The following is a 23190-nucleotide window of genomic DNA, read 5'->3' on the forward strand; positions in this document are numbered from 1 at the left end:
CATACAGTTTGTGATCAGTTTTGTGGGCGTGTTTTAAGCAGAACCAGAAAGTTGAACGTCATTCATAAAGTCCCCACAGAGGACACAACATCCACAGCACACACACGCGTGGACTAATATTCGGTAGAAAAGATAACCGACGGGTAAATTATAATGTTACAGCATGCAATTATTGTGATGTATCGATTTTGGAAAGTGCGTAATGTGCGCGTAATACCTGTGCGTAAATGTTTCCTTTCAGCTTCCACGATGACAAGCCCGTCTTTGCTGAGCTTCTCCGCGGTTGTGGTTCTGCTGCTCAGCACCCCGAGGCACGCCGCCACCTTCCAAGGCGCTTTCCCGCACCCAAACAAATCCAACCCGAACGAACCGGAGCGGTGCCAGCCGCCCCCGATCAGCGGATTCATTTCCCGCGGGACGGCGCCCACCGAGGAGGTTCTGGAGTCCAGTCAGGAGGCGCTTCACGTCACGGAGCGTCGCTACTTGCGCCTGGACTGGTGTAAGACGCAGCCGCTCAAGCAGACCATCCACGAAGAGGGTTGCCTGAGCCGAACCATCATCAACCGGTTCTGCTACGGCCAGTGCAACTCCTTCTACATCCCGCGGCACATTTACCAGGATGGAAACGCCTTCGAGTCCTGTTCGGCGTGCAAACCCAAAACCTTCAGCACGGTCACTTACACGCTGTTGTGTCCCGGACAGACGCCCGGTACCAGGAAGAAACGGGTTCAGCGCGTAAAGCAGTGCAGGTGCATTACAATTAACTCGGATTAGACGCCATGCTGATCATCTCTTTTCACTGGGAGAGGAAAGAACGTTTTTGCAAAATCTTTTGGGCGCCTGTTGGCAAGCCTGCCGGAATTCAAAGTTATTGAAACAAGAGGAACTTCTTAAAAAACATTTTCATCTTTGTATTAGTTTCAGTTCCAAACAGAATGGACTCGGAGCAATCCGAAATTGGATCCAACTGTGCACATTCATATAGATAATCCACTTTTTAAACATGCCTGAATATTGCCATTAAGAATATACAAGCTTTTAATATTGCGTTCAACTCATCAAGTGTAAAAGCATGTTAAGGAAATTAGTTGTATTGTTCCAAGTCTGGATCAGTAAGACTCAAAAAACAAAAAGCTCAATTAACATTTTTATGTCTCATTAAACACAAAATATCAAGCTACACCAACGTTATTTACATTTTCCCATACAATAGAATAATGTGGAATTGGTTGACATACAGTTATTTTTGTGAATTTCGCCTTGTCCCATCGGGGATCACCCAACAAGTCATGACATAAACATATATTATGTCAACATATATATTCCCATTTTTGCCAAACACATGCTCAGATGTTCTCATTGTTTCACTCCTGACTTTGCAGCTACAAAATACAATGTCAAACTATTTGATAACAGAAAGGGTGATCGTGTGTGCGATGTTTGTGTCTAGTTTCCACAATGTGGAATGTCAACCGAGGGCTCTGATGAAACGTTGTAGAAAAGATGCTTCAAGCTACTTCATTTTCAATCGTGTACACAATTTGTGTATCTTCTACATTTGCTTGCGAATAAAACAGCCATCACACAATTATAATGACTTATTTATTAGTGGATCCATATTTTAAGACTCACAAGAGATTTGCTTATACGTCGGCTCAAGATCACCGGTGACCCTGAAAACGATAAGTGGTAGAAAAACATTGGGTGGATAGTGGTGAAGGGATCATAGTAAAGTCGTCACCGACAGAAAATAAAACCTTTTAAAGAGTTCAGTTCCCTGATCCATTCCGGTCCAGCTCAGTGAGGGCAACAACGATACACTTAGTACAGTGGAACCTCTAAGGTCAAACTTAAGATGAGATGATATTAAGAAAATTTAGTCCGATAGGAGTAATAGAAATGAATATACTGTAATTTCCAGGCTCACATCAGGGCCATCATAAAAGTCTTTATTAACTGTAGACGCAACATTTTTACATTATTAACTCTCATGTATGAAAAACGAGTTAACCCCTGCAGTGCAAGAAAGGTTTTCGGTGACTAAAAAGACAAATTACATCTGAGTGTACATTCCTTTCTTATTATATCATGTTGTTGACCAATGTTGCTTGAGCCGTATTGTAGTAAGAAGCCAAAATGGAGACGTGTGGACCACGTCATCACAAAAGGTTCCACTTCCTGTTCTACAACAGCGTGGGGGACGCGAGGACGACGCACATCTGTCGCGCAATCAAGAGCGTCTGGGTTCGAATCTCGGCTCAGGCATTCCTTCGCGGGTTTGCGTTTTGTCCCGTACTTGTGTGGGTTTTCTTCGGGTACTTGGGCTTTCTCCCACATTCGGAAAACACACGTTAGGCTCATTAAAGACTCCAATGGGCGTGAATGTTTATTTGTCTATTGTACACGCACCCTTGCAATTACCTGGCGAGCACCCCGAGGTACGTCCCGCCGTTCGCCCAAAGTCAGATGCGATAGGACAAGCGGAATAGAAAACGGACGTGCGGATGGATGGACTTCAGAGGTTCCACGATATATTCTAAATATCATTTCTGTTTTTCATTCTCCAATTTTAAATTGAGATCATGTTAGCTTCCTTCTGCCGCAGTCGTTCTTTCTGTTGGAGATAAAACACCAGAGAAGTGGAAAGAACACATTTGAATACAATTTAGCGAATCCCTATCACCTGGCTTTGACTGAGATGTGGGTATTAGGTGCCACACTTACCAGACTGTTAGGGATGATCTTTCTGGTCTCCACGTTCTTCTCTGCTGTGATCCTCCTCACTGACTGCTGGGCCTCTTTTAACCTGTAGTAATATAAATTCCAGAGGTATGCAATTTGGAACGCCACACATTTCCAACCATTAAAGGAAATCTCTCAATTACAACAGGCCCACACATTTTCATTCATCAGAAGTATCAGAAGTATGAGGACACCTAGCCATGACACATATAAGGAGTGAAAATATGCATTTCTCCCCCATTTCCTTCTACAAATACTTCCTTTGTTCTGGGGAGACTTTGTAAGTGCGTCTGTGGAAAGTTCCGTCACTGAGAGAACTAGATTTTTTTCACGCCATTGTCCACATTTATGGACCTTGCTTTGGTGCACTTGGGCCACAGACATGCTGGAAAATAAAATGGTCATCTTTCTTGTTAAAAAGAATAATTAAGATTACGAGTACTAACGGGTTTAAACCCACGCTGAATGATCAATTTCTCAATTACGAGTCCAAAAAAAGTTCCTATATTGTATGTGTGTGTGTGTGTGTGTGTATCTCTTTGCAGTACCACACCTTTCTTTAGTGACGTTCCGATTCTCCCTTTTCCACCTGGCCTTGAAGTCGGCACAAAACTCAAACCACTGCATGAAGAAATGACTGGACGTCACCTCCGTTTCTCCCGTTTTCGGCTTCAGGCCGAAGTACTCACACAAGTCCTGGAAACTGAGCAATCAGATAAAAAATTATGTCTAAAACAATACACAACAGTGATGCCTTTTTTTTAATTATTATTATTTTTTTTTATTGAAGAGCGAAAGACGTTTTTTCCCCAACCGTTTTTGTGCCGTTATCAGCTGACAGGAAGCTCCAACATGTTCTTTACGTGCTGAAAGGAAATTGACATAATCAGCATCTTGTCGTACATGATTAACAGCTAGACAGTTGGACCGAGATAACTACTTTATATGAACTCTCCATTTAAAAACAAAAGCTGTTTATTGAAGCTAATGGTGTGCTAAAGTAGCAGTTCTTTGTGGGTTTATACTTACTGCAACATCTATGCTAATGTTTGCTAGCCTCTCTATGGCGTTTTGCATTATATGTTAACATTAAGCTAGAATGCTTTTGTTAGACAAAATTCTATGGTTTAGTTGAACATTTTGGTGTTTAAAGGTTTAATTTCTTTGGGTTTTATTTGTCACCTGTGAGTGACAAATAGACAACTTGAAGTAAGCATTGGTTTGCTTCTTATTTGGAGGGCGAAAGAATAAGAATAGGTTCTCAGGAATACTTTTAAAAGTGTGTTTTAAAAAAATTACATCGATATTTAAAGTGTGAGGGAGGCTTAAAACTATCCAAAAAGTTGTTGTTTTTAAAATATGGTCTCGCTATGTCACAAAATGAAGCTAATGACGTGTGGTTGGTTTGTGAGCAAAGAAACAAATCCCAATTAGTGGTTGTTCAGTTTTCTGTAGCGCAGCTTTAGTACTTTTGTAGACATACTCTAGATGTTTATTGTACTCGGGATTCTGACTGGAAAAACATCTTGAAACATTTGCAATATAAATTTTTTAGAGGGAATCAGAGGAAATGTTGGATGAGCACGAAGAATTGCGATGGATGCGTTCAGATATTTGCTCAACGGTGAAGATTTTTTTTTACAAGTACAAGCTCAGAGAAAGACATTGATATGTGTGCAGCCCACATATGCCCACCAATGTCTGTGCTCTCCCATTTGAAGGAAAAATAAACAAACACAGTACATTAGTCTAAAGTAGATTTTTAGTTTATTAATGTAAATATCTTATGAGAACTCAATCTCTCTCTCCCTCATACACAGACACACACACGCGCACGCACGTGTACCTTTTATGGAGTTTTGATTCATTTCTAAATTTATGAAGAGTCAAATCCCAACAAGAGTTTCTCCCAATCGTTCTACGAAGCACGCCAATGAGCTAAATATTATAATATACTCTGCCTTCAAGTGATTCATAGTTGTTTGGTAATATAAAACTTAACTACTCACCACTGAGAAGAAACATCTCCATTCTGTCTTTAAATGGCTGCAGATGTTCCTCAGGGGAGTCTGAGCAAACCTTCCGCACGTCCTTTTCACATCCTTTAATAAACAAAAACAAAAAAAACACACCATGCTCGAATACTAGAAAACAAACTGATCACAAGTTGTCAGTGTTTACTGTCCTACACTCTCCTCCAAAAGCATTGCAATAAATAAAAGCTAATCATTGTGAGAGTTGAAAACAAAGACCCTAAAACAAATTTTAGTGACAGCAGCACCAACTCCCAGGGGGGGTCAGGGTCTCACAATTTTCAGGTTCAGAAGACTATGAATAAAAGTATCATGAAGACTGAGTGTGTGCACGCGCCTGTGTTTATATGTGTGTGTCATGAACGGAACAAAGGACAGGACCCCAAAATGCACGACTCCAATTCAAATTCAATTCAAAAAAGAGAGGTTTAATAAACTGGCAGGCAGGCAAGCCGCAAAGGCAACAGTCTCCAAAAAACGGGAGGCAAAAAGGCAAGGTCAATTATCAGAACAGGTTCGAGGCTTACTATGAGTCGGTGACGTGGAAACGAGGAATACTGGAACGTGACAACAAGGTACGACGGACTGGAGACCAGAAAGAATGAGACACGAGGTTAAATGCATGGGGTAATTAGGGTAAACGAGGCACAGGTGGGGAAGATGCTCTCAGGAGGAGGTGTGTTCGAGACAGGGGGAAGACAACAACCATAACACACACCCATGACAGTGTGTGAGAGAAAGAGAGCAACAGAGAGAGAAAGAGCGATGCTAAAGGCCTTTTCATACTGCACTTACCAAACCGCAGCGTGCCGTCAACAAACCCATTCATTGTGCATGAGCTGCGAGGGGGCGAGGACGCGCGATGGCGTGACGCACGATGTGGGCGTTTGCCGCGCCGCAAAAATGTTGAAAAACGTTCAATTTGAGAGCTGCGTTGTGGTGACATCAGAAGCGCATCCAATAGGAGAGGCACGAGCGATGTAATTTCAGAGTCATAATGGCAATTGACAAACCATCAGGAAAAGCCTCCAAGCGCTTTCAAGGGCACCATCCTCCTTGCACGCGGCCTCGCGGCGAACACCAAGAAAACCAAGTGCATTCTGAAAGGGCCTTAAAAAACTTGAAGCCAGACTTGAATACAGAAATAAATATGGTTCAACTCCAACAGCGCACTACATTTTGGGCCAACGGTGAGACGTGGCAGCCAGGAACATAGTGTCAACGCAGCCTAAAAGGGAGACTGCGGGGATCTATGAACATATTAGTCAATGACTGTTTACCATCAATATGTGACGTGAGTTGGTTGGCTTGAGTTTGACGAACGCGGTTCAAAATGTAAGAGATTATTTTATTTAAGAGTGCGATAACAAAAGAACATTTCAAAAATAATCATCCTCTAAATTTGTCCCAGATCTTGGGAGTTAGAACTGCCATTCTACATGAGACCAGCTGTGGTCCTAAGTTATTACCTGTTTAGCTTTTTCTTTGGCTTTTTCTTTTTTCTTTTTTAATTGCAACAAGCCACAGAAAGATTTGTTAGCAGATGAAGAACGTAGGGGAAACTAAATGTACCTGGACACGAAGAGCTTATCAGCTCAACTTCCTCCTTCGATGTCACTTTGATTCAAATTGAGATGGCTGGCGACTGCAAAATCTGCTCCTTCTTTCCCTGCGTCCAATCAGTGGATCAGAGGAGCCAGTCTGCACGGGCCAGTCATAATAGAGCCTAAGCCCCTCCACCCTGACGCTTGATCAACATCTCCCAGATAAGATTACAAAAGAATACTGTTTTCAATCGGGATTTGTGTAAACTGTGGAGGTCGGTATCTTTGTCTACATTGTGCAGTGAGGCTTTCTTTCTTTTGTCTGCCTTTTGTGTCTTAAAAGTTTGCTTATATCCCACTGAAGAGGGTTATAGACACTCACGTAAACAGAGCTGTCAGTTGCGAAAACACTTTTGTTTGATGCCGCATTAGGTTTCACTTGCTTCGCAAGTAACTCTTTACCTCACGGAGACACAAACTTCATCCTTTAATGCAATGTTTCCAAACCTTAATTGAGCCAAGCCACATACAGTCATGGCTAAAGATGTTGCCACCTAGGGGGTGAGAATGTTTATACTTATGACGTTTGAAAAATCTTGCTGCTAACCACCAAACAAAAATGTCTTATAATGTTTATACAGTAAACTAAAATGATGATGAGCTTATCTCAGTGCAGCTTACTGTACCTTCCGCCATCCAGTGAAAGTGCATCTAATTTTTCTGCCTTGTCATTATTTGTAGCCCGCATAGATATTTGAACAAAGATACTGTACATTATTTGCTCACTCATAGGGCCACAATATTCGGTAACCCTACACAATATATTAAGTTTCACTTAAATTAGACATGGCAAAATTTGGCCCACGAAGGAATTATATTTGGCCCGCAAGACCATATCAAATGTGTATTAGAGCTGGCCCGCCAGTATGTAGCACATGCGCCACAAATATTACAAATCCCAGAATGCTTTGCTAGTGTGTTAGCCCATCAGTCTCGACCGGCAAGCGCGCCCCTTCCCTTTTGTTGCAGTCGTTAGCAACTGTGCTACCAGTCTCCTTTTTTTGGGTTTGTTTTGTTGTTGACCTTTGAAAAAAATTTACATCAAAAGAAAGGTAGTTGGAGATAGATAAATAGGAGAGAGATAGACAGAAGAATTCATGTTATCTATTTAAATACAAAACAACAAACAAATACCACTGCTGTCCTTTATTGCAAATTTGATTTCTCGCGTTTATAATATTAAAGTTTGTTTATTCCAGAATCAGTGTTTAAGCAAAATTGAAGTTTGTCGTCAATGATAAACTTCAACGCTACATTTCTGCAGAAAAGGGAAACCTGCACATCACAGTGATTTTTCATTAAATATTGAGTCTGGCCCGCGACGTTGTCCCAATTTTTAATTTTGGCCCATCGTGAATTTGAGTTTGACACCCCTGACTTAAATGATAAAATAATAATAATAATAATAATAATAATAATAATGCTCAGTTGATTGACACTGTTATAGGGTAGTTGTTAAAATTTTGTAAATATTTTTTGTGGTTGTAGTTTGCATCGCATAATACTGACAGATGTTCCCCTTATTTTGACCCTCATTTTTTGTAATAGAAATATCCATCCTTCCATCCATCCATTTTCTGAACCGCTTATCCTCACGAGGGTAGCGGGATAATAGAAATAGAACACTATAATATTTGACGAGAGATTTTAAAAAGACAGCTGAGAGAAATTTATCTTGTCTGAAGTAATTTCATGTCATTAGCAACATGACAAGATTTGCCAAAGAAATGACAGTAGCTCTAAATGAAGTCTGGTTGGAAAGAATTTTGAAAAGCGGATGATGGGTTTGATTGCTCGGGGAAAAAAAAGTTTTTGGGAAACGTTTTTTCTGTGTTTGTGTGCCTACAGAAATTCTGGTCAAATGCCTTCGAATTGGAATTAAACCGTAAAACTTCAAGATATCACCTCGACCGTCTCACTTCGTCTGCTACTTGGCGACTCCCTTCTGTGATTGGCTGACAAGTTTCATTTAAAAATATCCACCCATTTTACATCAACTGAGTGGTTGAAATGCTTGAAATGGTAGGAAAAAATAAAACACTTAAAATTGATCTCACTAGGCAGACTGTTTTGGGAATTTCATCAGGCCTTTCCAAATAAATACATATCGTTCTTGGAATTACAAAAATATGGAAAACATTTTTGGCAGGGTACTCTTTCTAGTTATGACAGTGTTTATGAGGTTTATGTCCACGAGGCAGACGGGCTGGCTAATGTTAGCTTCGCCTCCCCAGAACATAGTTAGTTGGACACAATATGTACAAATCATTGGATGATGCAAGGCAAAACCTTTGCTTAAACTTCATAACAACTACAGTATATGAGGCAGTGGCAATTTGTATTTATTTATTTATTTTTTTTAAAATCAGGAAGTGCACCAGTTGGTTGGAAGCAGCTGATGGTGCTGACGTGAAAAAAAAAAAAAAAACACTTTCATCTTTTTAAATACATATTACATACCTACTTGTGTATTTACAGTACTACTGTAGGTTGAATTGCTCATATTGCTAATGAGGCAGAGTGGTTAGCGCGTCTGCCTCACAGTTCTGGGGTTCTGGGTTAAAATCCCACCTCTGTGAAGATTGCATGGGTTTTCTGCACGTACTCAGGGCTTCCTCCCCCATTTCAGAAAATTGCATATTAGCTTAACAAAGGATTCCATTCCAGTGAATATGAGTGTGAATGTTTTTTGTTTGTTTGTGTTTTTGTCTACATGTACCCTACGATTGACTGGTAACCAGTCCAAGGAGTATCCTGCCTCTCCCCCAAATTCACTCGGAATCCTAACGAGAACAAGTGGGATAGAATATGGATGGTTAAATAATGTGTATCAATTAACTTGTAATTCTTACAGTACTGCGTTTGGACTAATATCATGAGTGGGTTTCCGTTTGACTTTTTGAAGTCAAGTGCAAGTGTATAGGTTTTGATTTGTGACACTCAACGTTTTATATTACGCCCAAAGCAAACCTAGGGAGAGTGAAGAGCCACAATGATGGCGGTTCAAAGAGGCCGTACAATGAGAAGCTGTGATGGACGATCCAGATTACACAGCGCTTTGGGTTGATGAAGCGATACTACAAAGCTGCGTTGAAAGCTAAAGAAAGCAATCTGCGGCGCACATCTTGGGGCCACACTGGAGCCCGGTATGATACAGCCGAGATGGTTACGGGTCCGTGTGGAGGCCCGTGCAGAGATGGCTCAGATACAAGAGGTCTGGAGATTGCATAAGTGGGAAGCTACGGTCTACATTTGCTGGCGACAGTACAGGCGCACAAAGGACGGAAGATTTGATGAGCCAAAGGATTAGAAGCTGGATCTAAAAGGCGCCAGGCCAGTATCATCAGCAAGACTCCTACTAGTCTCTGGATTCAGACACATACCGTATGCAAACATATCCCATCTCCAAGGATTGTTCCGAACGGGGAAAATAATACAAGATAAACTGTCTTTTGGTCTTTAGCAACCTCAGGTTCTGTGAAGGGCCTTCAGTCCAAAGTATAAACATTTACAGCCGGGACCAGTGGTGGGAAGCCAAAATGAAGAGCTGCATTGATTTTGGGGTGTTTGAGGAAAAATGTTGCCAGACGGAGATTTGGTGTGTGGTAAGCTCTACAGAACAACACAAAATGTTACACAGAGAGGCTGAGGTTTTTAAAACAAAAACAAACAAAACAAAGATCACCAATCTTTTCTGGTCACGCAGTCTCATTTCATGTTTTGGGGAATGTGGCTAACCATCTGTAGGGGGTATTCATTCTGTTTTGTTTTCTTCCCCAGAGGGTTTTCCAAGAAAAGGAGGGGTGAGCAAAGGTAACAGATGTGACGTCACATACCCGTTAGATCTCTCCCAAGCCTTCTCAGCTCTGCATTGAGGTCCTCAAAATTGAGCTGCGCTGCCAGGAAGACGTCCTGAGGTTCGGGAAGTGGAAAAGTACTCTTTTCTGTTCCGGCATTCTGGCAGGTAAAAATTTAAAGCAGGGACAATCCCACTTGGACTTGAGTTTGTAAGAAAACATTAGTTTATATCTTTTCATCATACTACCTTGTCAACATTGTGAAGGTAGTATGATACCACATAGTCCACCAGGCTGATGCGATTGTCCTAAAGAAGAAAATTGAGGCGTTATTTAGGTACATTGCTTCTGTAAAAAAACAAAAAACAAAAAACAAACAAGGTTTCAGCATGTATTTTCATTCTGTGAGCAACTCATCACATTCGATTATATTTCACATGTGCAGATGTTTACACACACGCATGAATGCAATCGAATGATTTAGTTGAACTCTTCTTTTCTGAAGGGATGATTATTCAACATACATTGTCACTGAAGTGGCCCGTTGCATTCATCACCTCAACGAGACACTTTGTTTGTGTAGCCATCAACAAGTTTCTGGGATACCGCAGTTCTGGATGGATATTTCATCACTCTGCCAATTCAAATTGGCACTTTCCTGTCATGGACCCAGCTTTTAAGCATGTTCAATAGGGTTTAGGTCAGGGGCTTTGGGAAGGCCATCCCAGAAGCTTTACCAACTTGTGTAAAACTACAATTCTTCTCAGAGCTTAAGTGAGTTCCTTGGACTTTACTGTTGTTCTGAGTATTGGTCAAACTAATTAGTGATGTCAAACAAATCATTTTTATGCTGGCCAAGAGAAACTAACAAGCTATAAATAAAGCTTAAACATATTTAATAACCTTCAGCACCACTTATAAAAAGATTTAGGTGAATGGATGAAAACATATATGATCATGCATGTATAATTTTGACCTTGGGGGTATTAGAGAAAATCCTAAATAAATCCTCAGTGTAAACCCAATTCGTGTTTTAAAATAATCATGCCAACCTGAAAAAAAGATCAGCTCAGTTAAATAATTAAAAAGCCCCAAATTCAGTCATTTATGCAATTCATGAGTGTTTGTAAATATCTGATCGCAAGTCCCAATCCTTTCAGGTTTCATATGTGGAGCCTCTGCACAACTCAGAGAACCTCTGTAGTACAAAATGCACGTGAAAGAACTGGGACCACAGCTGTCCCCCAGCGGTTAAGGTTCAGTACCCTGCTCTTGACATCTTTGAGTTTAGGAAGGATCTCGAGACCGAAGCCGTCAGCCTGGCCTCTGAACCTGTTGCCTCCGTTCATATGATTCCCCAAAGCCAAGACCAGTCCTAGCACTTCCTTCACACCACCTTTTTCCAGCAGAGCCTTTATGTAAAAACACAAGGTCAATCTTTTGTCAACATGTGATCTTATTTCCTGCACTGTATACTTTATCATTTATACAAACTAGAAGGTTGTCTGAAAACATTACCTCAATCATCCTGGTTCTCATTTAAAATGACGGGGATTTTGTTCTGACATCTAATAATTCCTTGGTCACAAGTTGGCAACATAAATTTAGGCTAAATTTGCGCCATGTTTCTGGCTGCCATGGCAGCTCCATTTGCCCCCAAACGTAGTGTGCTGTGGGATTCTGGCCCTTTTTTTTCTTTGTATTCAAGTCTTGCGGCTCCAGAGCAGGGGGTGCATACTGCTGCTTAATAAATGTTGGATAATATGAGTTTTCTGCCAACTAATTCCGTAATCCATTGTACCAAAACATGCAGAAGAGCACGTTATTCACATAAACACTGCACAGTGTGCTCGTATTGATACGCCCTATTACGTACTCTCTCTCTTAGGTTTAGTTGGGTTGCCCGCCTGTTTTATTACAATCGAACAGGTTTATTATCTGCACCTTGACTGCCGTGGCAAATATTTTGATAGTTACAAAAAAATCTCACCAGGCATCCATGGCAATCACGGCCTGTCACGTTTGACCATTGAGTCAAACGTGGCCCGAGACCCCCGAGGGCCAAAGGGTTTGATGGGAACTTGCATTAGAACTACAGTAGAGTACACATGAACGAATAGGGGTGTTTCCCCTGTGATGTTCCTTCCTACCTCACTCACACAGGAGATAATCTGAAGTTTGTGTTGAATGGACGCCATCCCGTCGTTGAAGGCTGCCTTGAAAATGATGCAGCGAGCTCGGCCTGCGAAGTCTGGAATCTGCGAGAGCTCATACAAGAACCTAGATCACACAAACATTCAACAGGGAAAACACTCGTGATATTATCCTTCAGCCTCGTAACCTCTAAAAGTGATTATTAATAAATTGTGGTTAGGCCTGGTGTTAGCACAGTCAGTGTTCACACACAATCAATCACACTTGTGTTCTGTTTATACTGACTGTTCAGGTTTGTCCAAGAGTTTAACCTCCCCTTCCTGAGATGTGTTGTAATGTGTCTTGATCTTCTCCAGCTCCTCTGGCTGAGCTCTCTGGCATATTTACATTTACATTTTAATGACATCTTAATAAACAATTGCTCATATATATTGCTCGTGTGTAATACACACATTTTCATACAGCGCCTCAATAGTCTCAATGTCCACCACAGAGTTATCCACAGTCAGAACAGCTAGATGAAATAAAACAAACACAGGTCACATCTGTATTGAAAACACACATTATGGTTCAAAAATTGCATCTCCTTCAATTTCTGACCAACTCATGATTTTTAGTAAAAGGGTAGAAAAAACTGTAATTTACCAGGTTCGCCTCTGTAATTGCGCTTCCCTACACTTGCGTATTGAGCTACATGACAAATCCATGTGACTGTCTCCTATATTTCATACTTTATGTTTTCAAGTTTTGTTAGCAACATTCATGTCAAGTGTCAGCCTTTATAGCTTCAGAAAGTGGACAATGTTGTTTCTCAGGAACAGAGAGGTGGTGAATTGACTGACCTTGTTGGATGTCTTTCATCTCCAAGTGGAGGCTTGATATGAGGATGCCAACAGTCTGAGAGCGTTTACTGTCCAGCAGCTTAATGATCTAACTCACAAACACACACACAGAGCTCCGTTGTATTCATTTTGATGCATAGCTCTAGTTCATTATCTGTGTTTGCTAAGGCGGAAAACACTAAGTAAATATATTTGAGGAAGAGGCAGCATGGTGCTCTAGTCTAGGTCATGGTGGACATTCTTGTATTAACCTAAGAAGCATGTTTGATGTTTGAGGAATGTAGGAGAACATCCACGCAAACACGGTGAGAAAATGCTAACGCCACACAGGAAAGCTGTAGCCCCGATTCAAACCCCAAACGTCAGAACTATGAGGCGAATGTGGTAACTATTTGTTGAGCGAGCCGCCTAAAAAAAAATTACTGGATAATTAATATTTCCTATACACATTTTGACCAACAAATGTTCATTCTGCGTATTACCTTCCTGGCTTTTGCCTTCTTCTCGTAATTCTCCACCAGTGGTTTTATTTTGAGTCGTGTGGTGGTTTTGGCAAACAGATCCTCAAACTCAACTGCATTCATGATATGTGGCTCTTCCAAAACATTCCACAGTGTGTTGTTTCTGAGAAGGAGACAAACGCAATATTTATATTTTTAATTCAGTGTTTTGTGAAAACCACAAAGTTGTTCATGTCTGTCTTTAAAGATGTATTTGTTTTTCTCATTTAAGATCACTCATTTTTAATGTCATTGAAGTTGACAGAAGTGGATGCAAAACCTACTAATTAACTTAAATACATACCCACTGGGGAAAAAATGTATTACAAAATACAATTGACAGTGTACTACAAGAATCCCCAAGTATGATGCATGCGATTCAACCCCACTGCCAACTACAACTACAATAACAGATGATGGAAAATATTCCATTCATCCACTTTGCATAACTCTTGTCCTCATTAAGAGTCGCAGGTGAAAGGTCGCAAATAGGTGGAAAAGAAAGTCTGGATACTTTGAACTGACCGCACTACTCTGTCATTGGTTAAATTCACTTCACATGATTTATGGATGCCATGTGCCATATTGTTAACAATGCACAAGTGGATTTTTGTCGGTTTTTGGCAAAATGGTTTGGTTGTGTGGCTGTTCCACTTGTCCTGGACAAGATGTGCGGATGCATCGTTTACCCGAAAACCGTGGAAGATGACGACGCCTGTGGGCGGTACCCCTGTAATGTTCATTCGAAAAATCTAGCATCATCACTTTAACCAGATGAGTAATTAATGAGTTTAATGAAAAGTGGGTTGCGATGGTCAACGCCCAAACCAGCCGCCCTCCCTCTTCTGAAGGCCTTTGTTGAAAAATAAAAAAGTTTCACTATCTGCATGATAATCGCATTTGTATTTTACATGGCTACTTTCATGTGTGGCTGGAAACGTACTTGTCCTCAATCTGAATTCTGGTCCAGTACAGCGGCTTCATGGGACGTGAAGGCTCCACCACAGGTTTTCTGGGAGTTGCAAATAAAGACGGCGGCGTTGATGAAGTTAAATCTGAGATGGATGGAGGAGGTGGAGGTGCTGCGTGCGGCATAAATGGAGCAGGTGGAGGCGGGGGTGGAGGTGGCGGGGGGGCGTTTGATTGTTTGTGGGTCGGCATTGGCGACGACCATGGCAGAGGTGGAGGTGGAGGAGGTGGAATGATATTATCGCTTGGTGCGTGGTGTCCCGCAGACTGACACGGTGGGCCCCCCTCTTTCTGAGCTGCCAGGCTCAAGCTGATAGAAGCCAAGTCTAGTTTTTTGGGGGTCACCGCCTGCTGCTGAGTTTGGGGACAGTCTCTCCTCTTCCCGTCGTCATGGCTTTTGACGAAGGTCTCTCTGTCAGTTTGGATGCAGACGTCGGGGAAGGCTTGGCGTGCAAATTTGTCATCTTGTGTGGACACGGCCACGTCTCTGAGCTCGCCGCGTCCGAAGGTGCCGAGCTGGGAGAGTTTGGTCCGCAGCTCGGCCAGGGTGAGCTCCAAACGGGACACTGTGACCTCGTTTTCCAGCCTTAGTCTGGAGAGTTCCTGGCTGAAGTCCTCCTGAAACATAGTGTCCAGCTATAGACCATTGCTGTCAATCCTGCTTATATCTCCAGACTCCAAAATATGTTCTTAATTAAAATCTTGTCCTGTCTTAAAAACTAATTTCGGGGGTGGGGGGGGGGGGGGAATATGTAACACAACAGTGAATACAACCAGATGCTTACACTAGGAAGCATGAGCAATAAATGTGGATGATTTTGTCACCATCAACTAATTTATTGATTACTATTTTTGAAATAATGCTAAAGTCTGTTGATAATATGTGAGGGGTACATGCAATGAGTTTGAGTGTGTTTATACTTAACATTTGTGTCATATTTGAACTGACAAGTAAACACGATGACGAAAGGAACCTGTTACGCATGAGCAAGTGGATGAACAAGCGGGAGTTCATTTGTCTCCGGGAGCTGCCTAGCAGGTTAATCTTGACTAGCAAACAGACTTCCCTTAATTCACATACGCGGCACAGTTTTACCCTTTACACTGACCTGTAACTTTTCCACTTCTTCTTTGCATTCTCGTTTCAGCTGCAGAAGAGCTGCCTGGTGCTCTAAAACGAGACAGCATTGGAGATATTTGACATAAAATAACAAATAAAAGTAAGAAAATAAATGAGACCTTAAAGAGCATGTTTTTACCCTTTCATGTCATCATTTTTATATACAATACTGCAGTTACTACTGTATATGGAAGCTGTACTGATAGCTTTGACCGCTTGGGGGCAGCAGAGCAAGCCAAGAAAGCCCATGTGGCTGACAGAGCCCATTAAAAACATAAATGATGTATTGGCTTAAATTGCAGTTGGTTGACAATTAAATATGTGTTTTAACAATGATGACCAGGGGCTTTAGTATACATATTTAGCAAACTTCGATATATATTGTACAGTACAGTATCAAAGCGGTACTTCACAGCTTATAGGAAGGCAGACAAAAAAAATAAATAAATAAAAATTAACAAAACGTATTGTTGGAAAGGACATTAATGACTTCCACGTTGTCCATGTTTGTTTGCTGTGGACTTATGCAGGTGGAGTTGTGTTTACCTTGAGGGAAGTGGCGACTTATACGTTCAATATCATCTATGATAGCAAACACCACCACTGTCTGTATGCTTTAGAATTGCATCATATCTCCTGAAGGTTCTCAGTGAAGTAAATTGCTTTCAATTCACTTTGACTTTTAATCAAAATCAAATAAGATCCCAAAATACAATAAAACAATAAATGAGAGACCATTGTAAGATGAAACTATTGAACAAAAGAAAAATAAGAGGACTTCAAAATCAAAGATGGACTTTGGGACCAATGCTGCTTGCTGTATTCATATCATAGTCATGTAGATATTTGCATCAAATAACATGAACCCTTTCGGTCTCATTCAACTTTAGAAGTTCACACTGAATATGTATGAAATGTTTGGGCTACATAAGAGTATGACATTACCTGCTTCAGAATACTTCAGACCGATTTTCTCCTCTTTGGGTGGTGGCCAGACTGCTTGTAGACGGCCAGGAGTTCGTTCTTCTCCTTCTACTGGAAAGGACGTTTTTGACTAATTGGATCAACACGAAGACAACAAAAACGAGAGGGGTTTATATGTTAAACATCATAACATACCACGATACTTGAAACACAAATGATAGCTATGACTATTTTCTCCCCATTTTTGGTCTGTATGTTTGTATGTCAAGACTACTAATAAACATTTTAAAAAAGAAATAAATCATACTTTTTTTGACAAATGATTTTGATATTATTTAATGCATAGGCCTAAGACTCAAATTCAGTGTAGATAGTAATAACACATAAGGTAAAAGTGAAAGTTGCCCTTAAAATTGCTTATGGACTCTCTCTACACCGTTTACTTACATATACTAATATATCATTACTTCAATTATAGTGTAGTGTCTTTTTTTTTGTTGCTACAGTACTACAGTAGAGTGACACCAAACATAGGTGACAAATTACTTGGGTGTTTTAAAATCAATGAATCTCAACTAGAAAGTCGGGAGCCGAAAGTGGATCGCGGATAGAGTGGTAAAAAAAAAAATAAACACAGGGGGTTCTCGGTTTAGGACGGTATCAACATAGGACATTTTGAGGTTACAAATGGCGTAAGAATACGCCTTCACATGGTAAAAGAAGGTAATTCAGTTCGCACCATATTTAGTGTTTTTCATTGGTTTGTTTTATATGTATGGGCCAAACTAATTTGGGTTCCATTGCATTAGTTTCTTTTTACTAGTAAGGTGTTGTGAAAGTCACTTTTAACATGTCGCTATGTTTTAATTTAAAACATGTGATACGTATGTTTTTGAAGGCTATTTATGAACCATACACGGTCTTTATTTATTTTTTTATTTTTTTACCTCTTTAAAAGTGGGTCGCAACATAGCAACAATAGGAAAATGTGGGTGCCAAGGTGGCAACCGTTGAGAACCAATGTTTTAAAAACTAGACCACTAAGGATGATTCTGATATGAACAAGAGCTATGACTAAATGTCAGGTTTTTTATATTTATATTTAGTTTAATGTACTGTAGATGGCACGGTGGACGACTGGTTAGAGCGTCTGCCTCACAGAGGAGGCCGGGGTTCAATGCCCGGCCTCCTCTGTGTGGAGTTTGCATGTTCTCCCCGTGCCTGCGTGGGTTTTCTCCGGGCACTCCGGTTTCCTCCCACATCCCAAAAACATGCATGCTAGGTTAATTGAAATCTCTAAATTGCCCCTAGGTGTGAATGTTAGTGTGAATGGTTGTTTGTTTATGTGTGCCCTGCGATTGGCTGGCAACCAGTTCAGGGTGTACCCCGCCTCCTGCCCGATGATAGCTGGGATAGGCTCCAACACTCCCACGACCCTAGTGAGGATAAGCGGCTCAGAAAATGGATGTACTGTAGATGTAGTTTTCCTCTCCGGGGTCTTGGAAGTTCTCTCAAAAAATGCTTTCAGTGCATCTTTTTCCGTCCAGGTCCTCTTTCTGGCTGTGTCCTGGTCCACTTTCTCTGATGGCTCTTTCTTCAATGGCTTTGGGGTGAAAAAGGACTTGAATGCATGAAGGGCTGCTTCTGCACCACACACAGGTGGTTTTGTGGACACAAATGACCCAGAGTTGTCCTCCTCAGTTTTAAGGTCTCCCTTCTGCGGTTCTTGACCACTTTCAATCATTTTCTCCTTGGTTTCTGGCTGTTCTTCTGCAAGAAATTCCATCTTCTCCTCACTCTCTTCACCTTTTTTATTGGGGTTCAGCAAGAGGGAGATCTGATCCAGGAAGCTTCCCTGGACCTTTGTCTCTCCCTGCTTCTCAGGCAGGACTGTTCTCTTTACTCCTTCAGGTAAAGGTCGGATTTGAGCCACTGTTTCATGCTCGGGCTCGACCACGCTCTTTCTGAGCACCCGAAGACCACTAAAGAGGGCGGGGAGCTGGCCCTGCTTGTCCATGGGGCAGCCTGGCGAGAAAGTAGCTCGGGAGAAGGTGGATCCAGATGAAGGAATATTGTCTGCAGATGATATGACAATATGTGGTGAATGATCATTTGAGCGGTCTGAGGAGGACTGATGGGTTAGCCCCTCAGTTTCCTCAAATGTTTGCTTTGCTTTAAACTGCGCCTCCTCTTCAACAGCATGTTCCGTCCGAGTCACAGTAATCAAGACCCGCTTGGTTTCGGGAAATCTTTTCAATGCAAATTCCTCACTTTTAAAATCATTCAAAGTGGTGAATTCCTCGAGAGAACTTGCAGTTTGCATATTTTCACGGTCTCTTCTCATATCCTGGTTGGGTTCTTCTGCAAAGTCCTGCTTGCAGGACATCTGTGCATCACAGTCACCGTCTGTATTTGTACATTTCGTCTTTCGCAAACAAACTTCACATTCTGTTGACTTAGCCTGACCTTCATTCTGTGAGTTTTCTACCAGGCTATGACCTTCAGACGAGTCAATGAAGGCACAGTGAACATGATCAGGTTGATTTATTTCCAACTGTCGTCCAACCACAGAGGAGTTATTTTCAGCTTTTACGGCAGTAATTTGCTCTGGGTATATTTTAGCAGCACCTTCCTCAGCTATACATAATTCTACTTTTTTCTTTTCTGTTGAGTTATTTTGTCTTTCACCCTCTAGGTCGTAGGTCATCTTTTCTTCTCTTCCAACGAGATATGTAACATACGATAAAGCGTTAGTGTTCGCCTGCAGTGGAGTGGCTTTAAAAATCATATCCGCCTTTTTCTTCAGCTTTACTCTAAATTTAGCGTCCTCTTGCGTTACATCCAAATTGCCTTCTTCTGGAATGGCCCTGAAAAATGTGAGGACCGGCGACTGTGGCTCCATTTGCAGTCGGTTAGTCATGAACAAAAAAAAGTAAGTCAGTCAAGACCAATTTTCCTTTCCGGAAAAACTTTGCATTGGGAATGGCGTAATCCGGGGATAGACGTGTGCACAGCATCCCCCCCATTTGTCTGAATTGTTCCGGATTTGAGCAATGTCCACTTTTAAATGTAGGAAAGGGCTTACTGAAAGACAGACCAGTTTCTTGAGAGGAAACACATACATCCATGCAGCGCTCCCTCGTGTCCAACTAGAGCATTCGCTTTCTTAGCCTAAAAGTGGAAACAGATGTTTACAGCACAGGGCTGCCAATGACAGCAGACAAATCCACTCAGTGATGGAAAAGTTTCCATGTCCTTAAACGTCACGTGGCATGTTGAAGTTCTTCCTCGTTGTTCCTTCCATCACGTTGGACATCATCCTATGGAGTCTTGTTATCGCTGGAAGCAGATGGAGGCCCGAGTGTCGTCTCCCCCGGTGGCCATCACCCTTTAAGACGGCACCCTGATGTCCTTGTGAGCCGTAAGTCAGAGAAAGCCACACGAAACAGATGGAGGGAGGCCACACCCACAGCTGCAGGAGGCGAAACAGGACTGCCACGGATCACTTGTTTGAACATTTGGTTTTCCAAGCCAGAATGGCCGGGAGGTCTCACAAGTCCCGTGTATGTGTTGTCCCGCAAGGGAAGGCTAATCTGGACCTTGCAGTGACGTAACACTCCCCTTCTTCACTCCCCCCATTCACTCTACAGCCTAAATCTGCTCACAGAGAATCAAAGTTTATAATGTGCTGTGATGAGCCAGCATAAACAAATACATACAGTGCAAAAATGCAAAATCTTACCGAGCGAATTTATCTTATTTCTAGTGAAAACTTCTTCCTTGACTTATTTTAAGAAAGTTTTTTTGACTTTTTTTTTCTCTAAATGTTTAGCAAGACATTTTTTTTGTTTTGTTTTTTTTTTTTTTTTTTTTTAAGATAGAAGATTTTAATTTAAGCATCTTGTCAAGCCAATTCACAAGTTTCAGTGGCAGATTTTTTTCCATTCGTTTTTGGGACAAAATAACTTGTTTCTTTTACTTTTTTTGAAAAGGATTTTGTGTATAGAAGTAACAATGAGATTATTAATGATCATAAATAAAATATTTAATCAAATAATTAAGTCTAAACAATACATTGTCACCACATGAAGCATGAAATGTAAATCATAGATGTCATTCTGAGACATAAATATTACTGACAGTGGCAATCAATACAATATTAACCGAGCTCCTGTATTCTATTCCCGGTATTATTGCTCATGATTATAGATTAGCAATGTACATTTTGAATATTATAAACAATTTGGAAATGTGTACATTTTTTCACAAAGTCTGGTGTATAAATGTATCAAGTGTATTTCAACATCACAGTAACTTCTTCACAAGCTGTTTGCTTTATTGTCACTTCTCAGGTCCCACCCTTGTTTGCTCATATTTGATGTTACAGCCAGCAGGTGAGAGACAGGACCCATTATCAATGTTGTTACAGCACACACACAGTGTGTAGCCATCTCTGATTGGGATCTCTGTGGCGGAGACGTTGTTGTCGCCTTAAATTGCTTTATTTAATCGCTGGGGCGTGAATAAAGTCCCACAGTGAGACATTGTGGCCTCCAAGCAAGGTATGTTCATGTAAGAGGCATGAATGCAAATAATCCCATGGAATAGCATTAGAATTTAAGTGAACATAATACTATTGAACAAACGTAGGACTATATCCACTATTTAGCAACACCGAGAGACAGGGCTTATTGAAATAATATAACTATATACATATAACTAATTAATTATGGATTACTTTTCATAATTACTGTAGTACATACAACTTTGAAAAATACTTTTTCTAAACTGTTGTTATTATTCCTCATATCATATCATCATATGGATTGAATGTAATATTTGTAATATATTTTTTAACTATTGACTGGTAGACTGACTATTGTTATTACCAAATATTGCTTCCTGCTCAAGGCTTAATGGAGCTATCAAAAAAAGTACTTTCATTTTAATATCATTGATGCTGTCCCAAAAATATACCCGGATTTTTACTTACACCACCTACAGAGCCTCCTTAGTAAAGAAAACAATTGTAAGCACAATAACTAATTTACACGTACACAGAAAAAAATAACTAAGACCGGCACACATTGTTGAGAGTAGAAATAATCTTTATTCTCAATAACAGTATCATTTCAAGTTTGAGAATCAACAACAGGACTGCATTATACCCCGTGTTATGTAACCACAAGGAACACAAACTTTCTTTGTTGACGTTCGAGGCCATTTCCTGCATGTAAACGGCTTTAAGGCGAGAGCAGCAGTTACGGGTGAAGCACGTTGGCCACTGTTATGGCGATTCCGTTTTAACGAGGACTTTCATCTTAATGCTTTTGCCTGCTGCAGAGCCATTAAGTGTTATGTGAAGGCATTTTTAATATGGGACAGGTTCAGGGCAATATCATTTATATCGCCCATTAAACCAAGTGACAAAAAATTTAATTCTCATAAGATTACGATCCACGTTGTTCATTGTATCTTGCTTAGAATTTAGTGTAGCTTGAAAGCATTAAATGCTTATGACCTTCAGATCTTTGAACTTAAACAGGCTCACATGATTCCCCCTCCCAATGCACGGATGATGTTTTGCACTGTAATTAGCAGTGACAGGTCAAGGCAATGATCAAGCACATCACGCTACTCACCCTTAGGTCTGGTAACACGGGACTGGGTGTCCTGCTGATATCATCTTCGGGGGCGGTGATGCGCAGGAAGTCGATGAGCTCGGGTCGAGAGGGATGAGAGAACCACCTGCAGAACGACAAGGACTCCTCGATCTCCTGCTGCCAGAACTCCTTCTGTTTCTGGAGTGCCTCATCTGGAGAAGACGAGAGGTTTCAAAAATACACAAAGATCAATGTACACTGTTCATCATTTGCGCACCTGCAATTTCGCACAATTTTAAGCGATGATTTTTAATGGGTTTTTCCAGTAATTTACCGGTAGATTTGCGTACCTTCAGTGTAGTACCACATTTTGCCGAAACATGCCGGGAAGCACTGAGGTCTACTAAAAGAGGTGCAGCGTAATTAACAGTAGAGAAGAAGAGGAGGGGGGAGAAGAGCTCCAATAAACTCCAGTAAAAGTAATCCTTCCCATAGAGCAGAGGGAATAAATATGAGAAGAAAAAATACGTGAACCCTTTGAAATTTCTTATATTTCTGCATAAATTGGTCATAAACTGTAACTATTTTGAGGGAGTCATGGTACACATCAAGCTTATTGACAAGAGGCAATTCTAAACTGGTGTGTGTTTTCTAGTGGCCAGAGCAGCTGGGGAATATAGTCGGGTCAGATAAGAGAAAAATTTAACTGTTTGGATGCCATAATCCACACCACGTTAGGAGGAGAAATGACACTGCACATCTCCCTGAAAACACCATGCCAACAGTGAAGTTCGGAGGTGGGAACATGATGGTGTGGGGCTGCATTTTAGCAAATGAAACTGGTAAACTTCACATTATCGAAGGAAAGATGAATGGGCAAATGCACAGAGACATTCTTGACA

At 41.1% G+C, this 23190-nt stretch overlaps 2 protein-coding genes across 8 annotated transcripts in view; one reads left to right on the plus strand and one right to left on the minus strand.

The window, feature by feature from the left end:
* Positions 1–56: 56 nt before the first annotated feature.
* On the plus strand, positions 57–1582 carry grem1a (gremlin 1a, DAN family BMP antagonist). Its single transcript, XM_061703897.1, has 2 exons — positions 57–143; positions 242–1582. Exon 2 carries the CDS (start codon positions 250–252, stop codon positions 772–774), a length of 525 nt encoding a protein of 174 aa, XP_061559881.1. The 5' UTR covers positions 57–143; positions 242–249; the 3' UTR covers positions 775–1582.
* fmn1 (formin 1) overlaps positions 1146–23190 on the minus strand; it is a 28406-nt gene continuing 6361 nt past the window's right edge. For 2 of the 7 annotated variants that reach the window (XM_061703892.1, XM_061703886.1), the window contains 17 exons: positions 22328–22500; positions 16707–16815; positions 15751–15812; positions 14616–15277; positions 13655–13796; positions 13173–13260; positions 12783–12844; positions 12616–12704; positions 12327–12456; positions 11442–11588; positions 10425–10484; positions 10216–10336; positions 4752–4844; positions 3557–3608; positions 3296–3445; positions 2725–2806; positions 1146–2614 (listed from right to left, as the gene is read on the minus strand). In XM_061703892.1, coding sequence (XP_061559876.1) covers positions 2570–2614; positions 2725–2806; positions 3296–3445; positions 3557–3608; positions 4752–4844; positions 10216–10336; positions 10425–10484; positions 11442–11588; positions 12327–12456; positions 12616–12704; positions 12783–12844; positions 13173–13260; positions 13655–13796; positions 14616–15277; positions 15751–15812; positions 16707–16815; positions 22328–22500 — 2267 coding nt within the window. In that variant the 3' untranslated portion in view covers positions 1146–2569. Of the gene's footprint in view, positions 2615–2724; positions 2807–3295; positions 3446–3556; positions 3609–4751; positions 4845–10215; positions 10337–10424; positions 10485–11441; positions 11589–12326; positions 12457–12615; positions 12705–12782; positions 12845–13172; positions 13261–13654; positions 13797–14615; positions 15278–15750; positions 15813–16706; positions 16816–18156; positions 20283–22327; positions 22501–23190 lie in introns of those variants that run through there. The other 5 variants (XM_061703889.1, XM_061703888.1, XM_061703887.1 and 2 more) reach the window with 5 other exon arrangements.

The sequence above is a fragment of the Phycodurus eques genome, chromosome 18 (assembly GCF_024500275.1).
Source record: "Phycodurus eques isolate BA_2022a chromosome 18, UOR_Pequ_1.1, whole genome shotgun sequence".
NCBI lineage: Eukaryota > Metazoa > Chordata > Actinopteri > Syngnathiformes > Syngnathidae > Phycodurus > Phycodurus eques.

What these genes read in the sequence shown, in the direction of transcription:
- grem1a (XM_061703897.1), top strand. Translation starts at nt 250, where the DNA reads ATGACAAGCCCGTCTTTGCTGAGCTTCTCCGCGGTTGTGGTTCTGCTG.